General features: G+C 35.1%; 1 protein-coding gene across 2 annotated transcripts in view; it reads right to left on the bottom strand.

The window, feature by feature from the left end:
- Positions 1-2185: 2185 nt before the first annotated feature.
- The window catches only part of mRpS25 (mitochondrial ribosomal protein S25), a 92584-nt gene continuing 68261 nt past the window's right edge, over positions 2186-26508 (bottom strand). For both annotated transcript variants that reach the window (XM_090395861.1, XM_090395862.1), the window contains exon 4: positions 2186-2446. In XM_090395861.1, coding sequence (XP_090251987.1) covers positions 2269-2446 — 178 coding nt within the window. In that variant the 3' untranslated portion in view covers positions 2186-2268. The remainder of the gene's footprint in view (positions 2447-26508) is intronic.

Raw genomic sequence — 26508 nt, 5'->3', positions numbered from 1 at the left:
CAAAATATCTGAAACTGCCATAACATTCACTATCTATTTCTTAAAGTTTTAAACTTTCTTCATGTGAGAACTACATATGAAACGTTTAAATTTATTTTTTTGTAAAGTAAAATCAGGGGTGTGAGATATACACGAGAGCGAGTTATATTCAAGTAAATACGGTAATCCATATACTAATGCTTCATGAAAAGGACACTTTTTGACAAGTAAACAATGCATCACATTCGTATTAATAGCTCGGCTCTATGGTCACAAATACAGCCACCTTCGAGTCCCTTGAACAGACGTGCAGATGGTGCAGCATGTCGAATTCTTAGCGTCCCAGTGGTTTTAAAAGGCCCAGAAAGTGAGGAAGAGTGTGTGCACTGAGACAATAGCACCCAGAAGTCGTTAGTATTGGTTATTGTGTTAACAAATCCATGAACGACATGAATGTGACATAGCAACTCAAAATAGAATGAGATGTCGGAAAGCCTGAATATGCAGTACAGAATATTTTAAAACAAAAGTTGAATCAGCTTTTTGTGGTTTGCAAACATCTAGGAATAGATGTGTTACATGATAGAAATAGAGCATCTTTTAACTGTATGGATTGGGAACTTCATTTAAAAATGCACGCCACTTAGCAGCCATTCATGTTTTGTCTTGTCCAAGCTAACAATTACTCCTATCTCAGTATCTCCCATAATGCAAAACACATCTCCTTGCAGATATGTATAATGTTATGCATTAAGGGGAGGGCCAGACTGAAGAGAAAACTAGTCTGAGTAGTAGCCCTCCCCTTATGCATAACATTATACATATTTGCAAAGAGATGTGTTTTGCATTATGGGAGATATTGAGATAGGAGTGATGTTAGCTTGGTCCACCTTTGCAACAAGTTGCCCAGTGTTGTACTACCTTACCCCAGTCCTGAAGATACTTTCAGGTGCAAACTTTGTTTGCTCACACTTGGATAAAGGATTAAACTAAATTTATTATAGTCTAACCAAGTGAAAAATAAACTTTCAACATCTTTCTCTAAATCCAGAGTAATTTAATAAAAAGGTGGCACACCTTTTGGCAACTCCTATAGGTAAAGATGACCTTGCTATTGCTTCTGCCTGGTATCTCCATTGCCTATTTCCTGGCTCCCACTCAAGAGACCTCAATAAAGGTCGTAACTAGTCTGGGTAGTGGCCCTCCCCTTAATGCATAACATTATACATATCTGCAAGGAGATGTGTTTTGCATTATGGGAGATACTGAGATAGGAGTGATGTTAGCTTGGTCCACCTTTGCAAACCTTACCCCAGTCCTGAAGATACTTTCAAGTGCAAACTTTGTTTGCTCACACTTGGATAAAGGATTAAACTAAATTTATTATAGTCTAACCAAGTGAAAAATAAACTTTCAACATATAATTTCCTTGTACATTCAACCTATCTATCTGTGATTTCTTTTTTATCAATTAGTATATGGTCTCTTGAATCTCTAATGACACTTGGATGATTTACTTTATTTGTCCTGTTTGTGATTTTGTCAAACAGGACAAATAATGTCAAACAATTTGTCAGCTATTTATTTTGCACTTTATAACTACTCTGTGACTTTGTTAACAATAAATTTAAATTATAAGTATATTATTTTTATCCTTTACTGTAATGTTTCAATAATAAACATAAAAACTTAAGTTTAAAAAATTTTCATCGCCTATTTCCATTGGGCTGGAATTAATTACCATATTTCATATAGTGCGAATTTGATAATGCAAGCACTTCATGGGATTCATTATCTGCACTAATCGAGACCTATCTGTATATGCATACTCCAGATGATGACCTTGTTGTGAATGTCAAAATGTGGACTAATTATTTTAATTTATATTAAACTGAAGTTATTACTTTAACGATGTAATTGTCTCCATTAGTTTATTATAATTGAAGAAGAATTAAAAATAAGATGTCAAACAGTTAACCAGTTACACTTTTATTGATTTTTCTTATATTGAGAAGTTGCTTAGCCACCCAAATGGCTACAGAGAATTAAATATATCAACCACCTTATGCTCCATATCTATGTTATTTCAAAATTGCACTTCATATCCATGTTTTGGTTGATGGATACACATGCTATGGCCAGTAAGGAGATTAAGCTATAAGCTGCACTTTTTCATGTTGTCTTTCATAAAATAAAAGGCTAAAAATAACTGAAATTTCAAATGTGAAGGGCTTTATATGCTTCCATTACAACTTTATTTACTAAACATAATTCTAAGACACAAACTAATTAACTAGAATCACTGGCATATTTATATTTTCCTCTCATGTGTTTTGGAAGTGTAACGAGAGAAGAACATGGGACTTGACCAGGAATCTCACATATACAGTGCTTTTCACAACCATAACCAAAGTTTGCTGGATTAGCTCTTTTCATCTGTTGCTTTTCTTCTTCTGCTAGTCGTTTTCTGGAAGGGAAGGAAAAAAAAAAGTCTTGATCTGATAAATATTTCATTTTGTAGATAAATTGCATACTTAATAAAATTACAAAAATGGATGTAGTTTCGAGATACTTAATGCTAAACATAATACTTTAGGCAGTTCTCACGGAATCCTATATCTCAGACACAGGAAAAAATTTCCTGTGTCTAAGATAATATTAACCCTGAATCTACTCCACCACTTCCCTCATGCCTACAAAACTTGTTGATATGATGAGGTCTTATAAAGAGTGACTAACTTTTTTTTATTCATCAGTGTTTTTCTCAACATTCCAGTGAAGCTTTGTGTTGTTTTTGTTTTTACCACTTTTGTTGTATGTCCCTTCCTGAATGTCAAATACACTCCAACATCACATTCAAATTTATAGACTCATCAATTTTTTGCAACATAGTCCAACCAATGTCATATATCTTGTAATATCTTCAGACTTTAGAATTTATAACAATGACCAGCATTGATTTATCAACTGTCCATAGCATCAACATGCTCAAGCGTTCCTGCAAGGTCCTAGTCAGTTTCATTACTAATCCTCTCCCAAGCTTAGCATAATCAGAAAAAAGTATATCTTCTTCATTTCCCTGTTTCAAACCTCCCCACATATTATTAAGCTACAAATTAAAGTTATTCAATCACAGTCCTGTAGTGCCCTAGTGGTCACTTACATTCTCTTTATATGTTCCACCATGCTATTCTCTGTTGCCTATCAACCACTTACATATTCATGTCAGCAGCTTTCTAATTTATGTAAAAGCTTTTGTAAAGTCTAGGAATATCATAGTGTAATCATTATGATATTAAGGCTATCTCTCAGCAAATACGTGCTGCACTCCTGTTTCCTGATAGGTATCATTAGGTATCATATTTCAATCAACTCATTCCTGAATTTGGACCATACCTTCTCCAAGTCTTTAATTACCACGACTACTCTGAAAACAGTAAATAGTTTATAACTCTCAATCTTTGTTCTGAATCTTCCCTTATGAAATGAAAGGATCTCTTATCCTACTTTCCTTCCACACACAGCAACATACCAACTAACCAAATAATATGAAATGTTGTAATTATAAAGGACATTTATAAAGGGTAATATAAAGGACACTTCAGTTCATCTATTCTGATCACATATGACAATGTTTTATACTCATCCTTATCATCATTAATTTTCTGACATGTACCCCAAAGAAGTGTTCAGGTTACTATGACAGCACTACATGATTAAGTATACATTATTATTAATCTCTGATCAACAATTTCCCTCCAAATCAATCTATTACTTGTGAGCACTCCAATATTGTCATATCTAACATTCTAACTGAATCAATCCACCTAGACCTTGATCTTCTTCTGGGTCTCTTTCCTGCCATCTTGACATTAAATACCTGTTTTGCTAACCTTTTTGTTCCCATTCTATTTACGTGGCCATACCACCAGATTAGCAATGTTGATGCATTCTTGAATGCTAATAATGTCAAGTTCATTTTTAATATGATTCTACTGTTGGCTCACTCCCTAAATTTTTCTCAGAACCCTCATATCTGTGATCTCTAGTCTTTGATCAAATGCTTTATTTCTAACCCAACTCTCAGATCCATACTGGTTTGAACTTAAAACTGGTTTGAACACTGTCTTGTATGCTGCTAGTTTGGTGTTCTGGCTAGTTTCTCTTTTATTCCATATAAATTTATTCAGCTGGCTACCCACCATACCAGCTTTGCTTATTCTGTTGTCTAGTTCCAGATGATTTTCATGCCATTTTTTTTACAGCTATTATTCAATTTACTTAGAGAACTCTGAAGATTTGCACTAGATGTATTTAGAGTACAACATCATCTGCATAAAGCAAAGAGCTAAGTTTGACATCTCTAATTCTAATATCTTCTTCTTCTTCTCTTCCATCTAAGACGGGTTGAGTCTTCTCTTGAGCAGGATCTTCCAGTCTTCTCTATTCCTTGCTGTTCGAAAAAGTTCCTTATATGTTCTGCATCCTGAGATGTTCTTTATTAATTTCAGCGAGGTAATTCTTGGTCTTCCAGGTCTTCTTTTTTCAGTTGGAAAAGTATTGATTAGGACGTTAGGAAGTCTGTCTGCATCCATGCGTACAGTGTGTCCAAACCATCTCAGTTGTTGTTTTCTAATTTTTTCTATTATTGTCTTTTTATACAATAGTTCTTGTCTGACTGTGATGTTTGTTTTCTTTTCTATCCAACTTGTTCTATTTATTTTTCTTAAGCATTTCATTTCAAATGCCAGCAGTATTTTCTCCTCTCTTTTTTTAACTGTCCACGCTTCTGCTCCATAGATGACTGTTGGTATAATTATTGCTTCATATAATTTGATTTTGGCTTGTTTAGATATCTTGTTTGTTTTCCAGATTTTCTGTAATTTTCCCATGGTGGTCCATCCTATCGCTATTCTGTGTTTGACTGTTTTGAGTTCATCTATTGTTTCTGTTAGTTTTGATCCAAGGTATATGAAGTTGTCTACTTGTTCTAATTGTTCTCCGTTTAGGATGGCTGAGATGGTAGTTCTGTTCCTCCCTATTTTCATCACTTTTGTCTTTTGTATATTTATTGTCATATGTTTTACAGGTTTCATTTAGCTTGTTGATCAACTTTTGTAGTTCATTTGGGGTTCTTGCAAGAAGGACGAGATCATCTGCATATTTGATTTACAGGTTTCATTTAGCTTGTTGATCAACTTTTGTAGTTCATTTGGGGTTCTTGCAAGAAGGACGAGATCATCTGCATATTTGATATTATTTATGTTTAAACCGTTGACATTGATTCCAGGCTCATTGTCTATTGCTTTCTTTACAACTTCTTCTAGATATATGTTGAATAGGCATGGGGATAATGGGCATCCTTGCATTACTTCTTTTTGGATCTCTATGGGTTTTGTTGTGAGTGTGTCCTTTTTAATTATTGCATTTGTCTTAGAGTAATATTTTATCAGAAAGTGTATTATATATTTGTCTATTGCTTTTTCTAGTAGAATTTTAAGAAGGATTTCTCTGTTGATGTTATCGAAAGCTTGTTTAAAGTCCACAAAACAACAATATAGTTCTTTATGGTCTTCCCAGCTGAGTTCTGCTAGTTGGTGCAATGTGAAAATTTGGTCTATTGTTGAATAGTTTCCTCGGAAACCAGGCTTGTTCTATGCCTATCATTTCTTCGTAGGTGTTTTTTAATCTATTTTGTATAATTCTTATGAATATTTTATAGGTGTGAGGGAGTAAATTGATTGGTCTGTAATTTCTGCAGTCTCTTTTGTCTCCTTTCTTGTATATTGGGATGATCTTTCCAGTTCTACAGTCATCTGGGATCTCTCCTGTTTATAGTATTTTATTGAATAGGGTTGTTAAATATTCTATTGATATGCTGCCTCCATATGACCACAGTTCAGTAGGGATAGTATCAATGTCTGGTGTTTTCTAATATCAGCATGCAATATCATTATGATATTGCATGTCTAATTCTAATATCATCACGATGCAACTTTCTTTCATAATATGATCCATATAGATCAGGAGTGGGGAACCTTTTTTCTGCCAAGGGCCATTTGGGTATTTATAACATCATTCTCATTATTAAAACGCTTAAGGAATTGAACAACGTAGTTAAGGATATAAATTAAATTAAAACTTTAATAAATATTTTCCGATATTTCGGCAACGTCACATTGCCATCTTCTAAAGGAACTTACAAAAAAAAGTTACGTGCACGTAGGCACTACAACACAGAAACTGGGAATGAAGAGATGAAGCTATTGTTCTCCTAACAGTCCTGATGGTGCCCTCTAGCGGGCTAAGTAGGTGTTCTTGGCCTTTGGGCTGAAGGTCTGCTGATGTAGGCCTCCCAAATTTGGGGCAGTCGCACACAACCAAATTTGTTGAGGTTTGGAGAATTTCTTAGGGCTGAGGCTGACTCCATAAAGAGTCTTTCAAATTTGTATTTGCTACGGTGTATCACTGTAGCTTTCTTCCACCGTATTCTGTGGCGTGTATCCAGAGCATGGTCCGCAAGTCCAGAATGACTGTATTTGTGAAAACGGATATAGTCCTCGTGTTCCGAAATTCTGATATTCGCTGTCCTGCCTGTCTGGGCACCATCAGGACTGTTAGGAGAACAATAGCTTCATCTCTTCATTTCCAGTTTCTGTGTTGTAGTGCCTACGTGCACGTAACTTTTTTTTGTAAGTTCCTTTAGAAGATGGCAACGTGACGTTGCCGAAATATCGGAAAATATTTATTAAAGTTTAATTTAATTTATATCCTTAACTACGTTGTTCAATTCCTTAAGTGTTTTCATAATGCATAACCAACGTATAAGCCTGTCTACGAGAATCAACATCATTCTCAGGCCATACAAAATTATCAACTCAAAAATTGGCCTGCTATATCTGGTCAAACATTTGGCAGGGTCAATAATTAATTCACCTCTAATGTGATGATGGCTGGAACTGCTTCTCTTTGGTGAGGCGTGTGATATTAGCTGGTATTGATGATGTTGGTACTCACAACTGCTTTTCCAGGTTTGCATCGGTGTGTCTGGAGTGCAGTCAACTCTTTGCGATGGTAAGTTTTGAAAAGAACTGCTGGCAGCAGTAAGTTGTTCCAAACACAGATGCATATTTCAATGCATGTCTCCTCAAAGTGGGAAATTCACCATTGCTTACTTATGTAACATTTAAAGAACTTTTTTTCAATATCTTGTCAGTAATCCGATCTGAGATGGTTCTCCGAGACAAACTAACACTGATACAATTTTAATTTGTCTGGTGCTAACAGCTCCGCAGCAGCCACCATGCACTCTTTCGCAAACTCTTTCTCTACATGAGGCCTCAGCCTCTTTGCAATTAGCTCTCACTACATAACTCGTCTGAAAAATGTTGTCTCTGTCACAACGAGGCCCAGTGAAAGCAGCTTGTTGTGATTCCAAACTCTGCTGAAGAGCATTGATTTTATCCAGATGTATTTGGCCTCCCAATTCATTGAGTTTAGCATGTTTTGAGCTGTCATGATGCTCCAGAGTGGATTTTTTCATTACTGCTAACGCATTGCCACAAACTAGGCACACAGGTTTGCCTTTGACTTCAACAACAAAAAAAAATAATCATTTGTCCATTTCTCTTGGAAAGATCGAATCTGCATCACTCTGCATCAACTTTTCTTTTCTTTGCAGTAGTCACAATTTGTAGGCTGTCACACCACTTAAGTTTTAATAACTATCCAGTATGTGTATGTCACCAGCGATGTGATTATTTTTCTTTGATCGCTGTTCCAATCCTGCATCTTGGATTTGGAACATATCCAACGTTCGTACCATTGATTCTCGAGGTCTTCTTGTCGGTTGCCTCAGAAGCCGACGAGAAGCATACGTGCCTGTCCCGTCATGTACTTGTATGTGTCCTGTCTATCCCATAATGAACGTTCCTTGCTTGTCCCTCAAAATTTACATCATTATTATGATTCACTTAATATAAATTTATGCTGCTATGAAAAAAGTTCCTAGATTTAATGAATTTTGAGTCCAGACTGCGGTTGCCTTGGCAGGGCCACACCAAATGATTTCGAGAGTCTTATATAGCCAGTGGGCTGGACATTCTCCACCCCTGATATAGATGATGAATAAGAGTGGAGATAATGTGCATCTTGTGTTACCTATGATTTTACCTCAAACCATCTTCCCGTATTTCCTTCAATTCTAATTGCTGACTGACAACTTAAATATAGACTATGTATTGCTCTGTATAATGTTCCATTCACCCCGATATAATTGCGGTGTTTTGAAAAGCTTTTCTCTGGGCACCTTGTTGTATGCCTTTTCCAGATCTATAAAACTTAAGTATGGATCCTTCTCATATTCCCATGATTTCTCAACTATTTGTCTTAAAGTGAAAATCTCATCTTAACAACCTATATTTGGCTTGAACCAAGCTTGTTCTTTTCCAAGTTTCTCTTCCACAATCTTTCTCAACCTCTTTTCAAGTATGCTTGCATAAATCTTACCTGGAACACTTAATAGAGAAATTCCTCTGTAGTTCTCACATTCAGTTTTATTCCCTTTTTATAGGGTACTATGAGAGCTCTACTCCAATCATTGAGAATTTGACCTTCTGACCAGGCCCTCTGAATTACACAATGTAGCCATTGCAGAACTTTTATACCTCTCCACCTAAACATTTCCAGTCAAATATCACCTATTCCAGTTGCCTTTTCACATTTCAAGTTTTTGATAGTTTTTTCTACCTCAAGTATTGATATATTCTCCTCTTTGCATTCCTCTTGAAAATTTTCTAATAAGGTACTGTCATTGCTTGGTTTAACAGTCTTTCAAAGTAATTAGTCCAGACATCTAGGAGATCCTTTACCACCTTAATTATCTCTAATTCCTTTCACAGCACACTCTCTCTTCCAATATTTCTATTGGAGGAAAGAGTGTTGTAAAAGGAATTAGAGATGATAAAGGTGACATGAAAACTGGAGAAAAAGATATCCTTGATCTATGGAGTAATTATGTCAAAAAAATTGCTAATTGCAACATGCAGTGATAGCACAGTGGTAAAACACACTCAAAAGGCATGCAATCAGAAATACATATCCATACTTGAAGTAGAAAAAGCCATCAAAAGCCTTAAATGTGGAAAGACATTGGGAATAGATGATATTTGACCAGAAATGATGAAGTATGGAGGTATAAAAGTCTTGCAGTGGCTGCACTGCATAGTTCAGAAGGCCTGGACAGAGGGACGAATTCCAGATGATTGGAGTAGAGCTCTCATGGTACCCAGTGGTGAGCTATAAGGGGCTTGCCGGAGCTGGCCTGTGACCTTTGTTAAATTTTTCTCAAATTTGCGAGCCCCTTATTCTTCTTTACATTTTTATTTTTTCAAAAAAAGAAAAAAAAAACATAATTTTTTGAAATGTATTAAGTGAAAAACTCATACGGTAACCTAACAAAGTGATTTTATTAAATAAAATATTATAGGTACTGTTACTACCATTTTACAAATAAGAATTCACTTTTGGTAATTGCATACAAATAAACAGGTCTATAAAATCATGCCCCTTGATTGGTACTGTTGATTATCACTTGAAGTATAAAAACAAAAGAGAAATATAATGTACTTCAATATTATTGTGTTTAGATAATATTTATTTATTCTTTATAGATTGTCAAAAACTTCTATCGCAAACAAAAGAAATTTATTTTGTTCATAAAAAATGCAGAATATTGCATATGTGCGATTATAAAAGATTTTATTCTTATTATAATTTGATGATTAAAAAATGTTTTTATGTAAGATAAATTAACACAGATGATTGTGTGCAAATATTTCATGTTTAGATCATGAAATATTTGTTTAAAAATTATAGCCTTTACAGGTTGATTGTCCCCTCATACTTTTTGATTGGCATTTGTACACAAGCTGTATTAATAAACGTTTTTGTGTGAAATACGGCTTTTTTTTGCTCAACGATGCGAGCTCTTTGTTAAAATTCCCATAGCTCACCACTGATGATACCCATATATAAAAATAAAACTGAATATGAGAATTATAGAGGTATTTCTCTACTGAATGTTCAAGCTAGATTCAGGTCAAATAGAGGCTGTCAGGATTAGATTTTCACATTACAACAAATAGTTGAAAAATCATGGGAATATAACAAAGATCTACAAAGTTTTGTAGACCTGGAAAAGGCATTTGACAAGCTGCTAAGAGAAAAGCTATTCAAAATGCTACAGTCATATCGTGTCAATGGAGCATTATATCAAGCAATACTTCTTTATTTGAGTTGTAAGTCAGCAATTAGAAGTGAAGGAAGTATAGGAAGATGGTTTAATGTTAAATCTGGTGTCAGACAAGGACATTATTCCTTCTGTTATTCATTATCTATATGGATCACATTAGAAGGAAAGTGGTATTCAATCTGATATCAAAATTGGTGATGTTAATCCCAGTTCTTTACTTTATGTAGATGATATTATGCTTTTAAACAAATCCAGCACAAGTTCACAAGATTTCCTGACTAAACTGAATATGCTGTAATAAATTTAGTATGAAAATCAGCAATAACAAGACAAAGACAAAGAAAATATGCAGAAACACTGAAAATATAAACTGCATTGTGAATGGAGAAGCTATAGAACAAGTAAAACATTTCAGCTATTTTGGCACAATTTTTAGTAAATTTTGAAGATGGTAAATATGGAAACAGACAACAGAATCAACAAAGTTGGTTCAGGAAGTCGAATGAATAAATTTATATGGAATAAGAGAGAAATTAGTCAAAACACTAAATTAGCTGTACACAAGACAGTGTTCAAACCTATTTCTGTGTATGGATCTGAGAGCTGGGTTAGAAATAAAACATTTTACCAAAGACTAAAGACCACAGATATGAGAGTCCTGAAAAAGATTAGGGGCATGAACAGATGGCATCAATGATAAAAACGAGGATATTAGGGAAAAAAACTAGACATTGATAGCATCCAGTAATGTGTTAGCATAGCTAATCTCAGATGGTATAGCTACTTAAATAGAATGGAAAATTAAATATTAGCAAAACAAGTGTACCCTGCCAGGTTGGCAGGAAAAGACCCAAAGTAAGACTAAGATGTAGGTGGATTGATACAGTAAAAAGTGCCTTAGAAGAAAGAAGATCTGATAATGGTGGAGTCTTGACGGTTAACAGATTGATTTGGAGGAAAATTGTTGATAGGAATTTAGTAATGATGTAGATTTTTCATGTAGTACTATCATAATATCCTGTAAACCCCCCCCCTCCTTGAGGGTATATGTCAGGAATTTGATGATAACAATGATCAAGGATATCCTTATCTTCTGTTTTCATGTCTCCTTATCATCTTTGTTTTCTTTTACAGCACTCTTTTCTCCATTTTTAAGCTTCTTCAGTAGCCTCCAGAACATTTTGCACCTTCCTGTATTCTTACTGATGACTTCCCATGAGTTTTGTTCAAGTGACTTTCACACATAGCTTAGCTCTCTCTTACATTTTTCTCAGTATTCTTTTAGTGCAACTGCCAACTTATTTGCTAGGAACTTTAGGTATGCTTTATAATAAATTTATATAAAACACTTCATTATTGAATAATAAATGAAAGCAAACACAAATTAGTTAGGTTACACTTTTTTAAAGTATTGTGAAATGATGCAAAACTAAGACAATTTGCAGGGAGACCAGAAAGTGTTAATACAGGAGAAAAGAGTTGTGTATGTTATCATATAAAAACAATGAAATAAGATACGCTTTCAAAGACAAATGGCTCAAGGAAGAAAAAAGTTGCATTTTGTTATGTATATAAAAAAAACATCCTGTGACTGCCTACACTATGCATGCAGAGTTAGTTTTTGTTGAATGAAACAAAAATTAACTAACTAATAAATGAAAGAATAATGTATTTGATATGTATATGTGGCCTGAAGATCTGAAAGATTTTGGGATGGAAGAAATTAAGATTTTGAATAATATCTTTCTTCATTATCAAAATATTTCGGCAAATATTTTGATAATGAAGAAAACTTTTGACATTTGGTGAAAGAGTCATCTAAGTTGAAATCTATGGGGAAGTTTAAACATACATGACCTTTTTAAAAGAACAATGTATAATAGGGACAGGTTTTCATATCTCTCAAAACTTCTTGAAATCGTAGCCATTTACACCTGTAAGTATGCCATCATGTGAAAGAGGTTCTAGTCAAATGAACCTAAAAAAAGAAAGTTGAGGTCATGAATGAATCCTTCTACTCTGAATGATTTATTGATGAAATGTGTTGGAAATGGAAGTAAGCCTAACTGATAGTGCAAGACTGGTGAGAACAGAAGAAAGCCTGACTGACAGAGCAATAGCAGGAGTGATTGCTGGAATGCAAGAATTGAAGAATGACATGATTAAGATAGGAAATGAGATGAGGCATATGCAAAATGAAATTGGATGTATAATGGATACAAACAGAAAAGTGCAAGAGAATAAAATGAAAGGCAGTGGAGAAAAAGAAGAAGCCAATGAGTCAATAGTAGTAGTACTACATGAAGATTTTATTATAAAGGGTGTGATGGATGAGAGGATGCACAAGGTCTGTTTTCCAAGAGGAAGGATGAACAGGGCGATTGAGGAACTAAATATGACAAGCAAGCATGTGAGAAAGTTAGTGGTTGTTGTCGAAATGAATGATTTGGTTGGGCATAGGGAGAATGCGAGGATGGATATCAGAAGAACACGGAGGAGCGTGAAAGACAACAGTGTGGTAGGAAGAGTAGTTTGTGTTGCCCAGGTATGACAATGATGAGTTGCTGCAGAGAGAAAAGATCTTATATGGAATATTAGTGGAAATGTGTGTAGTTTGTGAATATGCAGGATGAGTTTGAGCAACAAATGAAACTGTATGAGTGATGGACTGTATCTAATTAGTTTTGTTCAGTCACCTGAACAGACTGCCACTGGATGGAAGTGTAATCAGTGATGTGAACAAGGTATCAATGGAAGTCAGAGATGATGATGTAAATGAGTAAAAGACTGGGCTAGGTGAGACAGTGTAAATGGAGATGAGAATGTGAGAACATGAATGCAAGTTGAACAGGGAAATGGGGGTGGATCAGGTAGATAAGCAGAGTGGATTCTGAAAGCAGTAACAAATGTATCTATGGGATAGTCAGCAGAGGAATGCAATGGACTTGACCACATGGGGAGTAATTGAGTCTGAGGTGGAGGGGTATATGGTACAAAAGGTAATCATAAGCAGATAGGAGCAAGTGCAGAGTCATAGATGAGGCATAGCATGTATAGGACTGGTTATAGAATAAGACAAGAATTGTTATTTACGAATGCTAGGAGTATCAGAAATAAGTGAGATAAAATTGTTGCACCGACAGTTTATTTCCTAAAAGTAGTTGGAATAAGTGAAACATGGTAAGATGACAATGATATCTTGACGGGAATACGAATGGAAACATGTTTTTACTGAGGATTGGAAGGGTAATAAAGGAGGGAAAGTGCTGTTGATGATAGCATGGGAATTATGTCCACACAAGGTTGAGATACATATTATTTAATTTCATGGTATTGATGACAACACAGAATAATAAGGAAATAATATTTATTAACTTATTTGCTGATATCTCGTTTGTATTATATCCAGCATCTTCACAACACAAAAACAGTTTGCCACAGTACACGAAACAACAACAGTGGGACTAGTTTAAAAAAAACTGTAATGGACAACACAAGGAACTAAATCCTAATTAGACACCATCTATGTTGGAAAAAGAGACAAAAAAAATATTAATTAGATCTTAAAATGACTGTTTCCCAGATTTTTGGTAAATTTATACTGTCATACTTGAGGTTTGGAGTATGTTTTGAAGCGTCCGTTAATTCCAAAAGACAATCTCTCTGACTTATAGTGACTTCTGTGTAGCACTTTCATTTTCTTCTAGTTTATCCCGAAGTGGTATCCAAGGCATGGTCTGCTAGACCTGACTTGCCATAACAATAGTGCCAGATGTATTTTTTATGTTCACCAAGACAGATTCAACAGTTCTGTCCACAGTAAGCCCAGTCACAAGCACAGGGCACTTTCATAAACTCCTGGATGGGATAAAGAAGAGTTTGTACTTAAGTGAACAGATGAGAGTTGCCAATTCGACATGAGATTTAAATACGGTGTGTAGCTGATATTCATTGAGCACTCTAGATATCTTTTCAGATGTGCCTTGAATGTATGGGATGGTAACAGTCCTGTGGTCTTGTGTGGTAGGTAATGGAAGGGATTTGTGGAGAACATTTAGTATTTTTTCTATCCTATGAAGATTATGGCCATTGGCTAAGAAGGTGTGACGTCAATGAGTGAGTTCAGCAGTAAGACCATTGTTATTGGAACAAACAGTTCTAGCTCTGTGAGTTAGTGTTTTTAGGATACCATACTGTTGAGGTGGATGATAGTGTGACTGTTTGTGCAAAGACTTCTCTCTATATGCGTGGGTTTTCTATAAACAGAAAAGAGAACAGAAGACAAACCACGTGATGTTCTAAACTCGAAACTGTGGGATGTCCTTGACAGCATCTTTGACACAATGGCTAATAAAGAAGTCATCAAAGATGAATTCTTTATTAGCCATAGCATCATAGTGCTATGAAACGACTGTGATCACAGCGAGATCGCATCGTTGTGAATTTATCTTCAATAGCCCTAACAGATGAAGCTGTAAATGTGTTAAGCAGAGGACATAATTTTGCCATTACTCCCAGGCAAGTTCCAAAAGCAAAAATAATGGCTTCCATTGAATGAGAAATATATGACCTGCCTCCAGTAACAGCCAATAACATTTGTTTGGATGTGGCCAAAATCCTAATCCATTCCAAGCTTCTCAAACACAATATCCCACAAACGGAAACAGTGCTTTAAAAGAACTATACAGTAATCACCGTATTGTTATAACTAAAGCAGACATAGGTAATGCAACTGTGGTGATGAATTTAGCTGAATATGAAAGCAAAATATACATACTTTTACAAGACCAGTGTACATATGAAATTATAGATTGTGATCCCACTAATTCTCAAAATAATAAAGTTTGCATATTATTGAAAAAAGTCACTTACTGGCCGAAAGAAACCTAAAATAGTATTTTAGAAAATTATATCTTAAAAAAAGTTCACACATAATGATTAGTTTTGATATCACTTTACTATTTACAAATGTACCATTATTTGAAACCCTTGATTTATGAGTCGGGGTGCTCAAGGGTCAAAGCTGTATAACTGAGAGGAGACCTCCACATAGCCTTTAAAGGAATGCGGAGAACCCACCAGGGCTTCTGACCTAATGTCCAATCCTCACCTTCTCGTGGTGCACCCTGTTGGGTATCTACTTGAATACTGAACGAACGAGGATGGGCTAGCAATTTGGGATTTAGCCGACCAAATTGTATTCTTATTGGTTAAACCAAAATAAAAAATGATGGTACAACATGACAAAATTTCATGCCGGCTGGGCCATCTCACGGTTAAACAAGGCCCCCGTTGTTTTCGCCAGGGAACCAGGGCAAACAGCGAAAAGTCAGCTACTGGAACGAATCTGAAAACAAACCCCAGCTCAACATCACCAGAGTTAAAGATCGGTACTATTAACATAAGAAGCATGAATGGCAAAGAAATGGAGCTAGCTGAGGAATTAGATAAGTACCAGATCGACATAATACGGGTGACTGAAACAAAAAAGACAAAAACTGGTGAGATCTTTCTGAGCAATAAATGCAAAATGTTATATTCAGGCAATGACAATCAAGGAAAAGGAGGAGTAGCCATAGTATTCAACACAAAATATGAGGCTAATCTTCTTGAATGGCAGTCAGTCTCAAGTAGAGTAATGTAGGCAAATATGAGAATGGGGAACTGCGCAATGAGACTTATTTGTGCCTATGGTCCCACAGAAGGTTCTACTACGGTAGAAGTAGGGAGGAATTTTTTGATGCTTTAGAAAAAGCAACTGACACAATGAAAAAGGAAAAGTTGGTCTTTGTTGGGGATCTAAATAGCATAGCAGAGTAGGAAATGATTGTCAGACATACAAAAATATTTTGGGAAAATTTGGAGAAAAGAGCAAAGCTAATAATAATGGCAAATATCTGTTGGATTTCTGCTCAGGACATGGACTGGTTATTACTAACACCATGTTCCAACATAAAAATGTGCACAAATTCACATGGAGAAAAGAGGCAAGGAATAAGAAAAGTCTCATTGACTATGTTATTGTTGATAGTGATGTTTTCTCCTTGGTGCAGGACACCAGAGTGTACAGAGGATTTGAAATTGCAAGTGATCACTATTTAGTCTTGAGCAGGATAAAAGTGAATTTCATATTGAAAAGAATAACATGTAAGAAAGTTTTAAAGCGAATAAAAGTTGAGCAGCTCTCAGATGTGAACTGTAGACTAAAATACACAAAGATTATTGAAGAAAAGATGAAAGAGTTTGATAACAGGAATCAAACCTTGGAGATTCAGTGGCAAACTCTGAAGGAAACATTGATTGATTCTGCCAGAGAGGCATGTGGTGAGGTTGTGTGCAAGGATAAAAAAATCAGAACTCCCTGGTGGACACAGGAAGTTAAAGTGGCAGTGAAGGAAAAGAAGAAAGCACATCAAAAGTTCCTGGCAAATAAGTCAGCTTGTGCTCTTAGAGAATACATAGACAAATGCAAGAATGCTAAACACTGTGTAAAACTAGCTAAACAAAAGTCATGGGAAGACTTTGGCAAGAATATAGAAAATAAATATCAAGAAGGTGACAAAATATTCTGGAGGTTGTTGAAGAAGCTTAAGAATGGAGGAAAGAGTGCTGTAAAAGGAGTTAGAGATGATAAAGGTGACATGAAAATGGGAGAAAAGGATATCCTTGAAGTATGGAGTAATTACTTTGAAAAATTGCTAAATGAAACAAGCAGTGATGACAGCACAGTGGTAAAAAACACTGCCCAGGCATGCAGTCAGGAATACATATCCATGCTTGAAGTAGAAAAAGCCATGAAAGGCTTGAAATGTGGAAAGGCAGCAGGAGTAGATGATATTCGACCAGAAATGCTGAAATATGGTGGTATAAGAGTCTTACAGTGGCTGCACTGCATAGTTCAGAAAGCCTGGACAGAGGGACAAATTCCCGATGATTGGAGTAGAGCTCTCATAGTACCCATATATAAAAAAAGGGAAATAAAACTGAATGTGAGAATTACAGAGGTATTTCCCTACTGAGTGTTCCTGGCAAGATCTATGCAAGTATACTTGAGAAATGGTTGAGAAGAATTGTGGAAGAAAAGCTTGGTGAAGAACAAGCTGGATTCAGGCCAAATAGAGGCTGTCAGGATCAGGTCTTCACTTTACGACAAATAGTCGAGAAAGCATGGGAATATAACAGAGATCTGTATTTAAGTTTTGTTGATTTGGAAAAGGCATATGACAAGGTGCCAAGAGAGAAGCTATTTAATACGCTACAATTATATGGTGTCAATGGGGCATTATATCAAGCAATACTTAGTCTTTATTTGAGTTGTAAGTTAGCAGTTAGAACTGAAGGAAGTACAGGAAGATGGTTTAATGTTAAATCTGGTGTGAGACAGGGATGTACATTATCCCCTCTGTTATTCATTATCTATATGGATCACATTATGAAGGAAAGTGGTATTAAACATGATATCAAAATTGGAGATGTTAATGTCAGCTCTTTGCTTTATGCAGATGATGTTATACTTCTAAATAAATCCGCTACAAGTCTGTAAGATTCCTTGACTAAATTGAATAACTGTTGTAATAGATATTGTATGAAGTCAGCAATAACAAGACAAAGGGAATGATAATAGGCAGAAGCATTGAAAATATCAACTGTATTGTGAATGAAGAACCTAAAGAACAAGTAAAATATTTAGGTACTTAGGCACGATTTTTACTGAAGATGGTAAATTAAATATAGAAATAGACAACAGAATCAGAAAAGCTGGTATGGTAGGAAGTCAATTGAATAAATTCATACGGAATAAGAGAGAAATTAGTCGGAACACTAAATTAGCTGTATACAAGACAGTGTTCAAACCAGTTTTAACGTATGGATCTGAGAGCTAGGTCAGAAGTAAAACACTTGACCAAAGACTAGAGACGGCAGATATGAGAGTCCTGAGAAAGATTATAGGCATGAACAGATGGCATCAATGGCAATATCATATTAATAATGAGGATATTTGGAAAGAACTTGACATTGTCAGCATCCAGGAATGCGTTAGCAGAGCTAATCTCAGGTGGTATGGTCACTTAAACAGAATGGGCGAAGAAAGATTAGCAAAACAAGTGTTCTCTGCCAGGTTGGCAGCAAAACGACCCAGAGGAAGACCAAGATATAGGTGGATTGATATGGTATGAAGTGCCTTAGATGATAGAAATATAAGATCTGATAATGTTGGAGTCTTGACAAGTAACAGACTGATTTGGAGGAAAATTAGAGATAGGAAGTTAGTAATGATGTAATTTTTTTCATGTAGTACTATCATATCCTGTACACCCCTTGAGGGTACATGGCAGGAATTTGATGATGATGATTTATGAGTCACATTTTTCCTATGATATATTTGAACTATTTAAGTTTACTACAGTACATGCAGATTATTTTACATGGAAAGTGAAGATATACAAACAACTAGATGGGACAGCAATGGGCTCCCTCCTTTCTCTCCCTTTAGCCAATTTTTACGTAGAACACTTGGAAAAACCTACTTATGAATACAGCCACCCTTAAACCAGTGGTTTACCTATTTTATGTTGACAATGTGTTTGCTATTTGGACACATTGGTGCATATAAATAGCCACCATCCTAAAATCCACTATACATGGAACAGGAAGCTAATACCTGTCTTACCTTCCTGAAAACACTAATCACACAGCTTCCAGATGGTTCCTTTTCCTGTTTATAGACCCCCCCCCACACACAGAGATATTTGCACAAAGAGTCACACCATTATACAGCTGAACAGTATGTATCCTAAAAATACTAACTCACAGAGCTATTTGTTCCAATGACAATGCTCTTACTGCCAAACTCACTCACTTATGTCACAACTTCTTAGCCACTGGTTATAATCTCCATAGGATAGAAAAAAATACTAAATGCTTCCCAGAAAGCCCCTCTATTGCCTACTGCACAAGACTGCAGCAAAACTGTTACCTTCCCATATACTCAAGGCACATCTGAAAAGATATATAGAGTGCTCAATAAATATCAGCTACACACTGTATTTAAACCTTATGCCAAATTGGCAACTCTAATCCATTCACCTAAGGACAAATTCTCTTCTTTATCCCATCCAAGAGTTTATGAAGTGCCCTGTTCTTGTGACCAGGTTTACTACGGACAGAGAAGAAGAACCGCTAACATACACCTTGGTGAACAAAAAATATACATCTGGCACTATTGTTATGGCAAGTTGAGTCTAGCAGACCATGCCTTGGATGTTGAGTAATTTTAATGGTAATATATCAGAACACAGAAAGATAAATTAATAATTATTTATTGACTTATTGCTGATATTTCGCTGGTGTTATAACCAAGCCGAGGGTGCTATGTCGATGGAAGCCAGCCATATTCATGAGAGGTATTCTGTGGAGATCCGTACGAGAATCAACAGCTCATACAGAATGGTGCCAAATGCTGAATGACCCACCTGAGCGAGCGGAGAAGGCTCATAGTTCCAGCCATTTCCTGATTTGTGTCCGGTAGCAGAGAACGGAACAACTCAGTCACGAGACCTGACCCAGAACCAGCCAAGACGAAGGATGACCCGAGCAACACGTGGCAGCTAATAGACCTTCTGAGGGAATTGGTAAAGTAAAGATCCTTTTGTTTTATATCTTGAGATTGTTTGAAGGTAGAATTTGTCTTGATAAAGCAAGACTGAGGACATTTTAGAGAACTTTGACAGAATAGAGTAATTAATACAGCCAATTCCATTAGACAAAGAATTGTATAGGATAAATCTCTAACATGATTATGATTGAAGTAGTGAAAAACCTTTAATTGAGTAAATTTAACTAAGAGAGAAATGAGTTGTAAAATATCTATTTCAAGTAAACGTGAATGAAGGAACTCGCCTTGAGTGTGACATTGTTTAATTATCCATTTGTATTACATAATTTTGCATGTCAGTTTTATGTAAGATGGTTAGATTAGTATTGAACAGTTTGTATAGCTTAGTATAAGACATTCACTTAGCTAGAAATTCAGACGTTTTGATAACTTAATACAAGATTTAATGTACCTGTTTTTTTAGCATTAATAAACATGTTTTGTTACTTGAACCTGAGTCTTGCCTGAATTCGAGGTGTCAAACTACCACTTGTAAAAATAGAACCAAATAGGAGGAAGGAGTTTAGATAATTATATAACTGACATTAGATTTTAAGACACGACTGCAAGGTACCGAGATCTATATATTCGCGTGTGAATTCTAGATTAACGTATATGTCTAAAACCTAGGAATATTTCCCTGGGCCTGAATTATATTCTTGTTATAGGAAGCTGGCTGGCGCAGTTAAAATATAAATTTGCCAGTTTCTGAAGAGGAAATATCCCTAGGATATTTCCTCCTAGGGTTATATATTAAGGAGAAAGATAAAAAATTAAGGTAGAAGGATAAAGAGAGAACTGGATCAAAATTGGATCATACTAAATATGTACTCTAATAAAGAAACGAAAATACAGAGACATGAGAGCCATTTTAGTCTTTCTTCCAATTCTAGATGACACTTGATCTGGCATGAAAGTATCACTGTTTATTTACCATTGCATGAATGTTCTTGAAAGGGATAGATATGTGGTGCTGGAGCCATGATATGATGTGGGGAGGCATTATGCTTAATGGATACATCGAGTTACAAGTATCTGGAAAAAAGGACTATGACTGGTGAACGATATTGCAACGATAAAAAAGATCAGTATGGCCACCTATACTTATTCCAGCCCGTATCATATCACGAACAAACTGTGGATTATTTCTTGTTTCACTTTCATGCCATATCAAGATACGTCGGTTATCTGGTTGCAGCCTGAATCTGGACTCGTCACTAAAAAGTACATGAGCCCAATCCTTATTTATCCAATTGCGGAGTTCCTGTGCCCAAATTATTTGGGCTCTTTTGTGATTTGCAGTTAGTGGAATGCAAACCATTGGTCCTTGAGCATATAAACTTATGGCATGAAGACGATTTCGAAAGATTTCCTGTCTCCAGAAAGCTATTCCAAAGTCGCAAAATTATGCTTTGAGTTACACGACACACTTGAGCGACAACTTGCTGCATTTTTCCCGCTTCTAATTGACCAATGGCTCTCCAAGCCACGGATTCCGGAATATCATGTTGTTCTGCCATTTTTAACAAAATAATGGGTGGTAGGTGACACAAGATTACAACTGAAGTGATAATTATGTACTGTGGAAGTGAGCACAACAGGCCATGCTTTTATACCCCCCCCCCCCACATGCTAAACAGGGCTAAGACACGTTTTGACAAGTCTTAACATGATTTTTGTATGCAGTTGCGTGTTCCACGCTTGGATATTAAAAATATTTTTAAATAAATGTGTTACATTTGTAAATTATTTTTATAACTTTATAATTTACAAGAAAACCAAAATATCCCTTAATTAATAAATTACTCTAATCAGATCATTTAACCAAAAAGACATGAACTTTCATGAAAATTACAATAAATTTCTCAACAAATAAAATGTTGTACTTCCGACAAGCATATTATATCATTGTATCACGCACAGTGATAACTTTATATAATTTTTAGAATTGTCGGTTAGTTTCCTAGTTTTTGTTACTTTCTATTGCTTACCATTGCTTTTTATTGTATCCTTTGAAAATGCTGACAGATGTCAGTCAGTGAGACGTCGGATATTAAACTATTATCTACTTGACTAACATACAGAATTAAGTCTTTAATTTATTAATACTAGTGGTCAAGAAAAAAGGTCATAATATCCCTTAATTGTTTTAATCAGTATACATGCTTAGGAAATTTGTAAATTTTGCCAAAAACGTATTGCAATTTAATTTGTATGAAATTTATAACACATTTTTTGTTTAATATAGTTTATTAGTATGCTGGCAATAAATTTATATCCACATATAGCTGTAGTCACCAAAATTTTTACCTATACAGGTAAAATGTAGTTTGTCCGTAGCTTTTGGACACCAGTGTACAAGGGGGGGAAAAAAGTGGCAGTGGTTTTGAAGCAGTATGATTTGTGGTGAAGGTTGATGGAATGAAATATTTAGTTGGTTGTTGCTACAGGCTGGGGAATGTGGAGGATGGAGACAATGAAATATATAGGCAACCTGGTTTAGTAAGCAAGCAAAGGGTGATTTTAGTTATGGCAATACCAATTGGAATGAAGAGATAACCTCAAGGAATAAGGAGAATGAATTTCTCGAGCTCTTAAGGGACAACGGTCTTAGGCAATATGTAAAGGACGGCACAACAGGTTACAAGTCTTAGATCTCGTTATACATTCATAATCACATCAGAGGATGTGATTATGAATGTGTCTAATATTTCCCTGATTGGTAAGAGTAACCATGACATGATCACCTGAGTTGTAGCCAGTCATATGAGAGCATCTGTGCAGAAGGATATACAGTGGTGTCTTACTAATCCAAACTAATAAAAACCATGCTCGTTAGGATTAGCGAAAAGTTCGGATTAGCAAATTTCCCCCCACGAGACAATAATAACTAGCATTTAAGACAAAAATAATCAGATTCTAATGGTACATCAATTGAATTCTGTAAATAAATGAAGTAACTGATAGAAAAAAAAAGCTACTGTACTGTAATGTAAAACTTAAAAAATAATAGCGTACACAGGTTTATTTTTGTAAAAAATTTAGTTTGTATGTACCTGTATTGTTGAGGATTCTGATTTAATAAAACTGCATAGTTCAGTACATAACTTAATTTTCGTAAAAAAATAGCACTTTCTTGTACACATCACACAAAAAATGCTGGAATGCTTTTTATCGGAGCTGCATTAGCAATAAAATTTTGTGGAATGGCGTTTCATTCTGCTTAGCCCATTCTATACACATATTAAAACTGTTAACTGCTTCTTCAAGTTTTATTTTTTTTTTCTTTGAGTTCTTTATCGTCATCTAATTCATTCTGTAGTGTCATATTTATAATTTCAGTATCTGATTTGATTTCAAATTCACTATCGGTTCTATGTGTAATCCATTCCGTAACATCTGTTTGTGATGTTTCAACATCTGGATTTATATTTTTAAACAAATTATGCACGTTTTGAATTTCCTCTTTTTGTGTATCACCATAGTTATACTGTACTGTAATAATAATAAAATAATTATTATTTAATTATTAATAAATTAAAATAATTATTATTTAATTATTAATAAATTAAAATAATTATTATTAATAATTATAACTAAATAATTATATGAATAATATTAAACGTAATAAATAAAACTTTTTTTTTCTTTCAAATTGCAGTTCAGATTACTGGAGGGTTCGAATTAAAGAGGTTCGGATTAGTGAGCTATCACTGTATCTGGAAATACAAGGCTGGTGATTATGAAAAGCTTAGGAGATAACCGGGAGCTATAGTGTATAAAGAGGAGTTGAGTGGAAAGGAGATAGATGCTGCATGGGTATTGACCAAGAGCTACTTAACAGCAATATCTGAGTGTATTCCAAAGGTGAAAAGGTTAAATAAGGTAAAAGTACAATGGATGAATGGGGAGATTACGTGGAAAATCTGGAAGAAGAAAGCACTGTGAAGGTAACACAAGAATGTTGGTAATAATCAGTTGCATAATGAAGAGTACCAAGAACATGCCTGGAAGGTGACTAGGTTGGTATAGGCAGCAAAAGTACAGTATGAGAAGAAATTAGCCAATCAAGTTTAGAAAAAAATCATAGTCTGTTCTTTCAACAAGTCTTTCTGCATGATCTCTACACCACCTTCATCACTTGTTCTACTTTAGCATCATCAACAAACAACTGAATATTTATTGTCAAGTCATTTCTTATATCACTGAGAGCAGCACCACAGTTTGGGGTTGACATATTTCATACTGAAATGTTTCTCTGCATAGTTTTCTGTAAGCACTGTGCATTAATTCTTTAACTATATCCTTAGGAAATTTGTAACTTCTGACAAAAATGTATTGCAATTTAATTTGTATAAAATTTATACCACATTTTTTGGGTACTATAATTTACTAGTATGCTGGCAATAAATTTAGGTCCACATTTGGCTGTAGTCATGAAAATATTTTCATATACAGGTAAAAATATAGTTCATTCTTAGCTTTTGGACACCAGTGTATTACCATCACTGCATCATTAAGATTACATTATTATCATTCTTCCATCAATAACACAGTCCAACACAATTTTTGTTAACTTTTATATGAGACTTGTTTTTTACTAATTTGGGTGCACTGATTTCAAATATCAAACCCATTTTTCTCTGTCACGTCAGGTTTTTCCTCTATGGCATTTTCTTTTTGCTAATTTGTAAGTTTTTGATAGTTTTAAGGAGACAGTACTATTTAGAGGATCAAAAAAAATCGATTTTTTAATATTATTTTCTGAAAGTATGTACTTTTAAAAATCTGTTCCTAACTTTTTATCAAGAAATTCGAAAAATTGCCGAAGATATAGTCTATTATTCAAAGCGGTGAGCAGATCAGAATCGGAGCGCTCACCGCTCTTGCTTGTTAGTAAACGAATAAATGCGTAAAAGCCTGCAATGGCACGAACTGGCGCTTTGAATGCGAGAGAGGCCAATAATTAGATACATAATTACTTAACAATATTCATTAAAAATTACAAGAATATTTATAAAAAAATAACAATTTTACTTACACGAGTTTCAGGGAATAAATTTTTGTTTGTAGCAATTTCTGCTGTGTGTGTTCTGTTTTGGCAATCCCTTTGAATACTCCAACAGTAGTCGGCCATCATGTGAGAATCCCATCTTCCTTGGTACCGATCTTCCATAGTTTTTAAGTCTTGATGAAATCTTTTGCCTTGTTCATCGCTTACAGCACCTAAATTCTTGGGAAATCTATCAAGATGACTGTATAGGAAATGAAGCTTTATGCTCATGTTGAAACCTAGGTGCTGGAAATTTTCAAGCATTGTTTCCACAAGATCTTTGTAATTGCACGCTTTTTTGTTTCCAAGAAAATTATTCGCAACCATCGTAAATGAAGTCCAGGCCTCTTTCTTAATTTCGTTCATAGAGTTGATGAAATTTGGGTCTCTCATTAAAGTTCTAATTTGCGGTCCATCAAATACACCGGCTTTAATTTTTTCATAACTAAGTCATGGAAATTTTTCACATATGTATTGGAAACAGTCACCTTGTAAATCTAAAGCTTTAACATACTGCTTCATAAGACCTAGTTTGATGTGTAGAGGTGGAAAAATGATTTTTTCTCTGTCGATTAAAGGTTGATTTATAACATTCTGTTCTCCAACATTTAAGGATATTCTAAGAGGCCAATGTTTCTGACTCCAGTGTTGGTTTTTAGCTTGACTATCCCAGAAGCATAGAAAACACAGAAACTTTGTATATCCTCTTTGAAAGCCAAGTAAAAAGTTCGCCATTTTAAGATCCACACAGATGATCCAGTTATGGTCTGTATATTTCAATAACTTCAGAACCTTTTTAATGTCCTCATATGTTTCCTTTAAGTGGACTGAATAGCCAATAGGAATTTAGCCATATACATTCCCATTGTGTAGTAAGACACACTTGAGACTTCTGCTTGAACTGTCGATAAATAAACGCCACTCATTTGGATGATATTGTACAACACTCATTTCAGTTAGTAAACCTGACACATTGTTACAGTAAACAAACCCACATTCGTGTTTAAAATATTGTACAAGATTACTTTCCCTGCTACGATAAAAAGTTATCTTCGTATCTTGCTCCAGTAAGTTTTTTTCATTTAATCTTGAAGCTAACAATTCCGATGATTCCTTTGATAGGCCCAAATCTCTTACTAAGTCATTCAATTCCACTTGAGTAAAATGTTGCAGTCCAGAACTAGAAATTAAATTTTCATTGTCTAAATCAACATCCGGGTCTTGCTCCTCAAGAACATCTGTCATTTCCTGATCATGCTCATTCTCAAGTAAAGGAAGTCCTTTATAAATTGGCATGGCTATTTCATTGGAATGAGCAACTGGCCGAATTGCTGAGTCAAGATTTGGATACACAATTTTTTTCTTATTCTTCTTATTATAACCAGAAGTCTGAACTAAACAAAAATAGCAATCATCTATGTGATTTTTCAGTTCACGCCAAATCATTGGAATGCCAAAAGATAATTTTTGGCATTTTCCCTTGCTCCACTGTCGTAAATTTTCTACACGACTTACACATTTTATTTGGAGCCCATGACTTGTCCTGATCTGCAATTTTTACGTCAAAGT

This window comes from Typopeltis vanoorti, chromosome 7 (assembly GCF_054136105.1).
Source record: "Typopeltis vanoorti isolate ZY-2024b chromosome 7, IOZ_Tvanoo_1.0, whole genome shotgun sequence".
NCBI lineage: Eukaryota > Metazoa > Arthropoda > Arachnida > Uropygi > Thelyphonidae > Typopeltis > Typopeltis vanoorti.
This window is presented reverse-complemented; position numbering and strand designations above follow the sequence as displayed.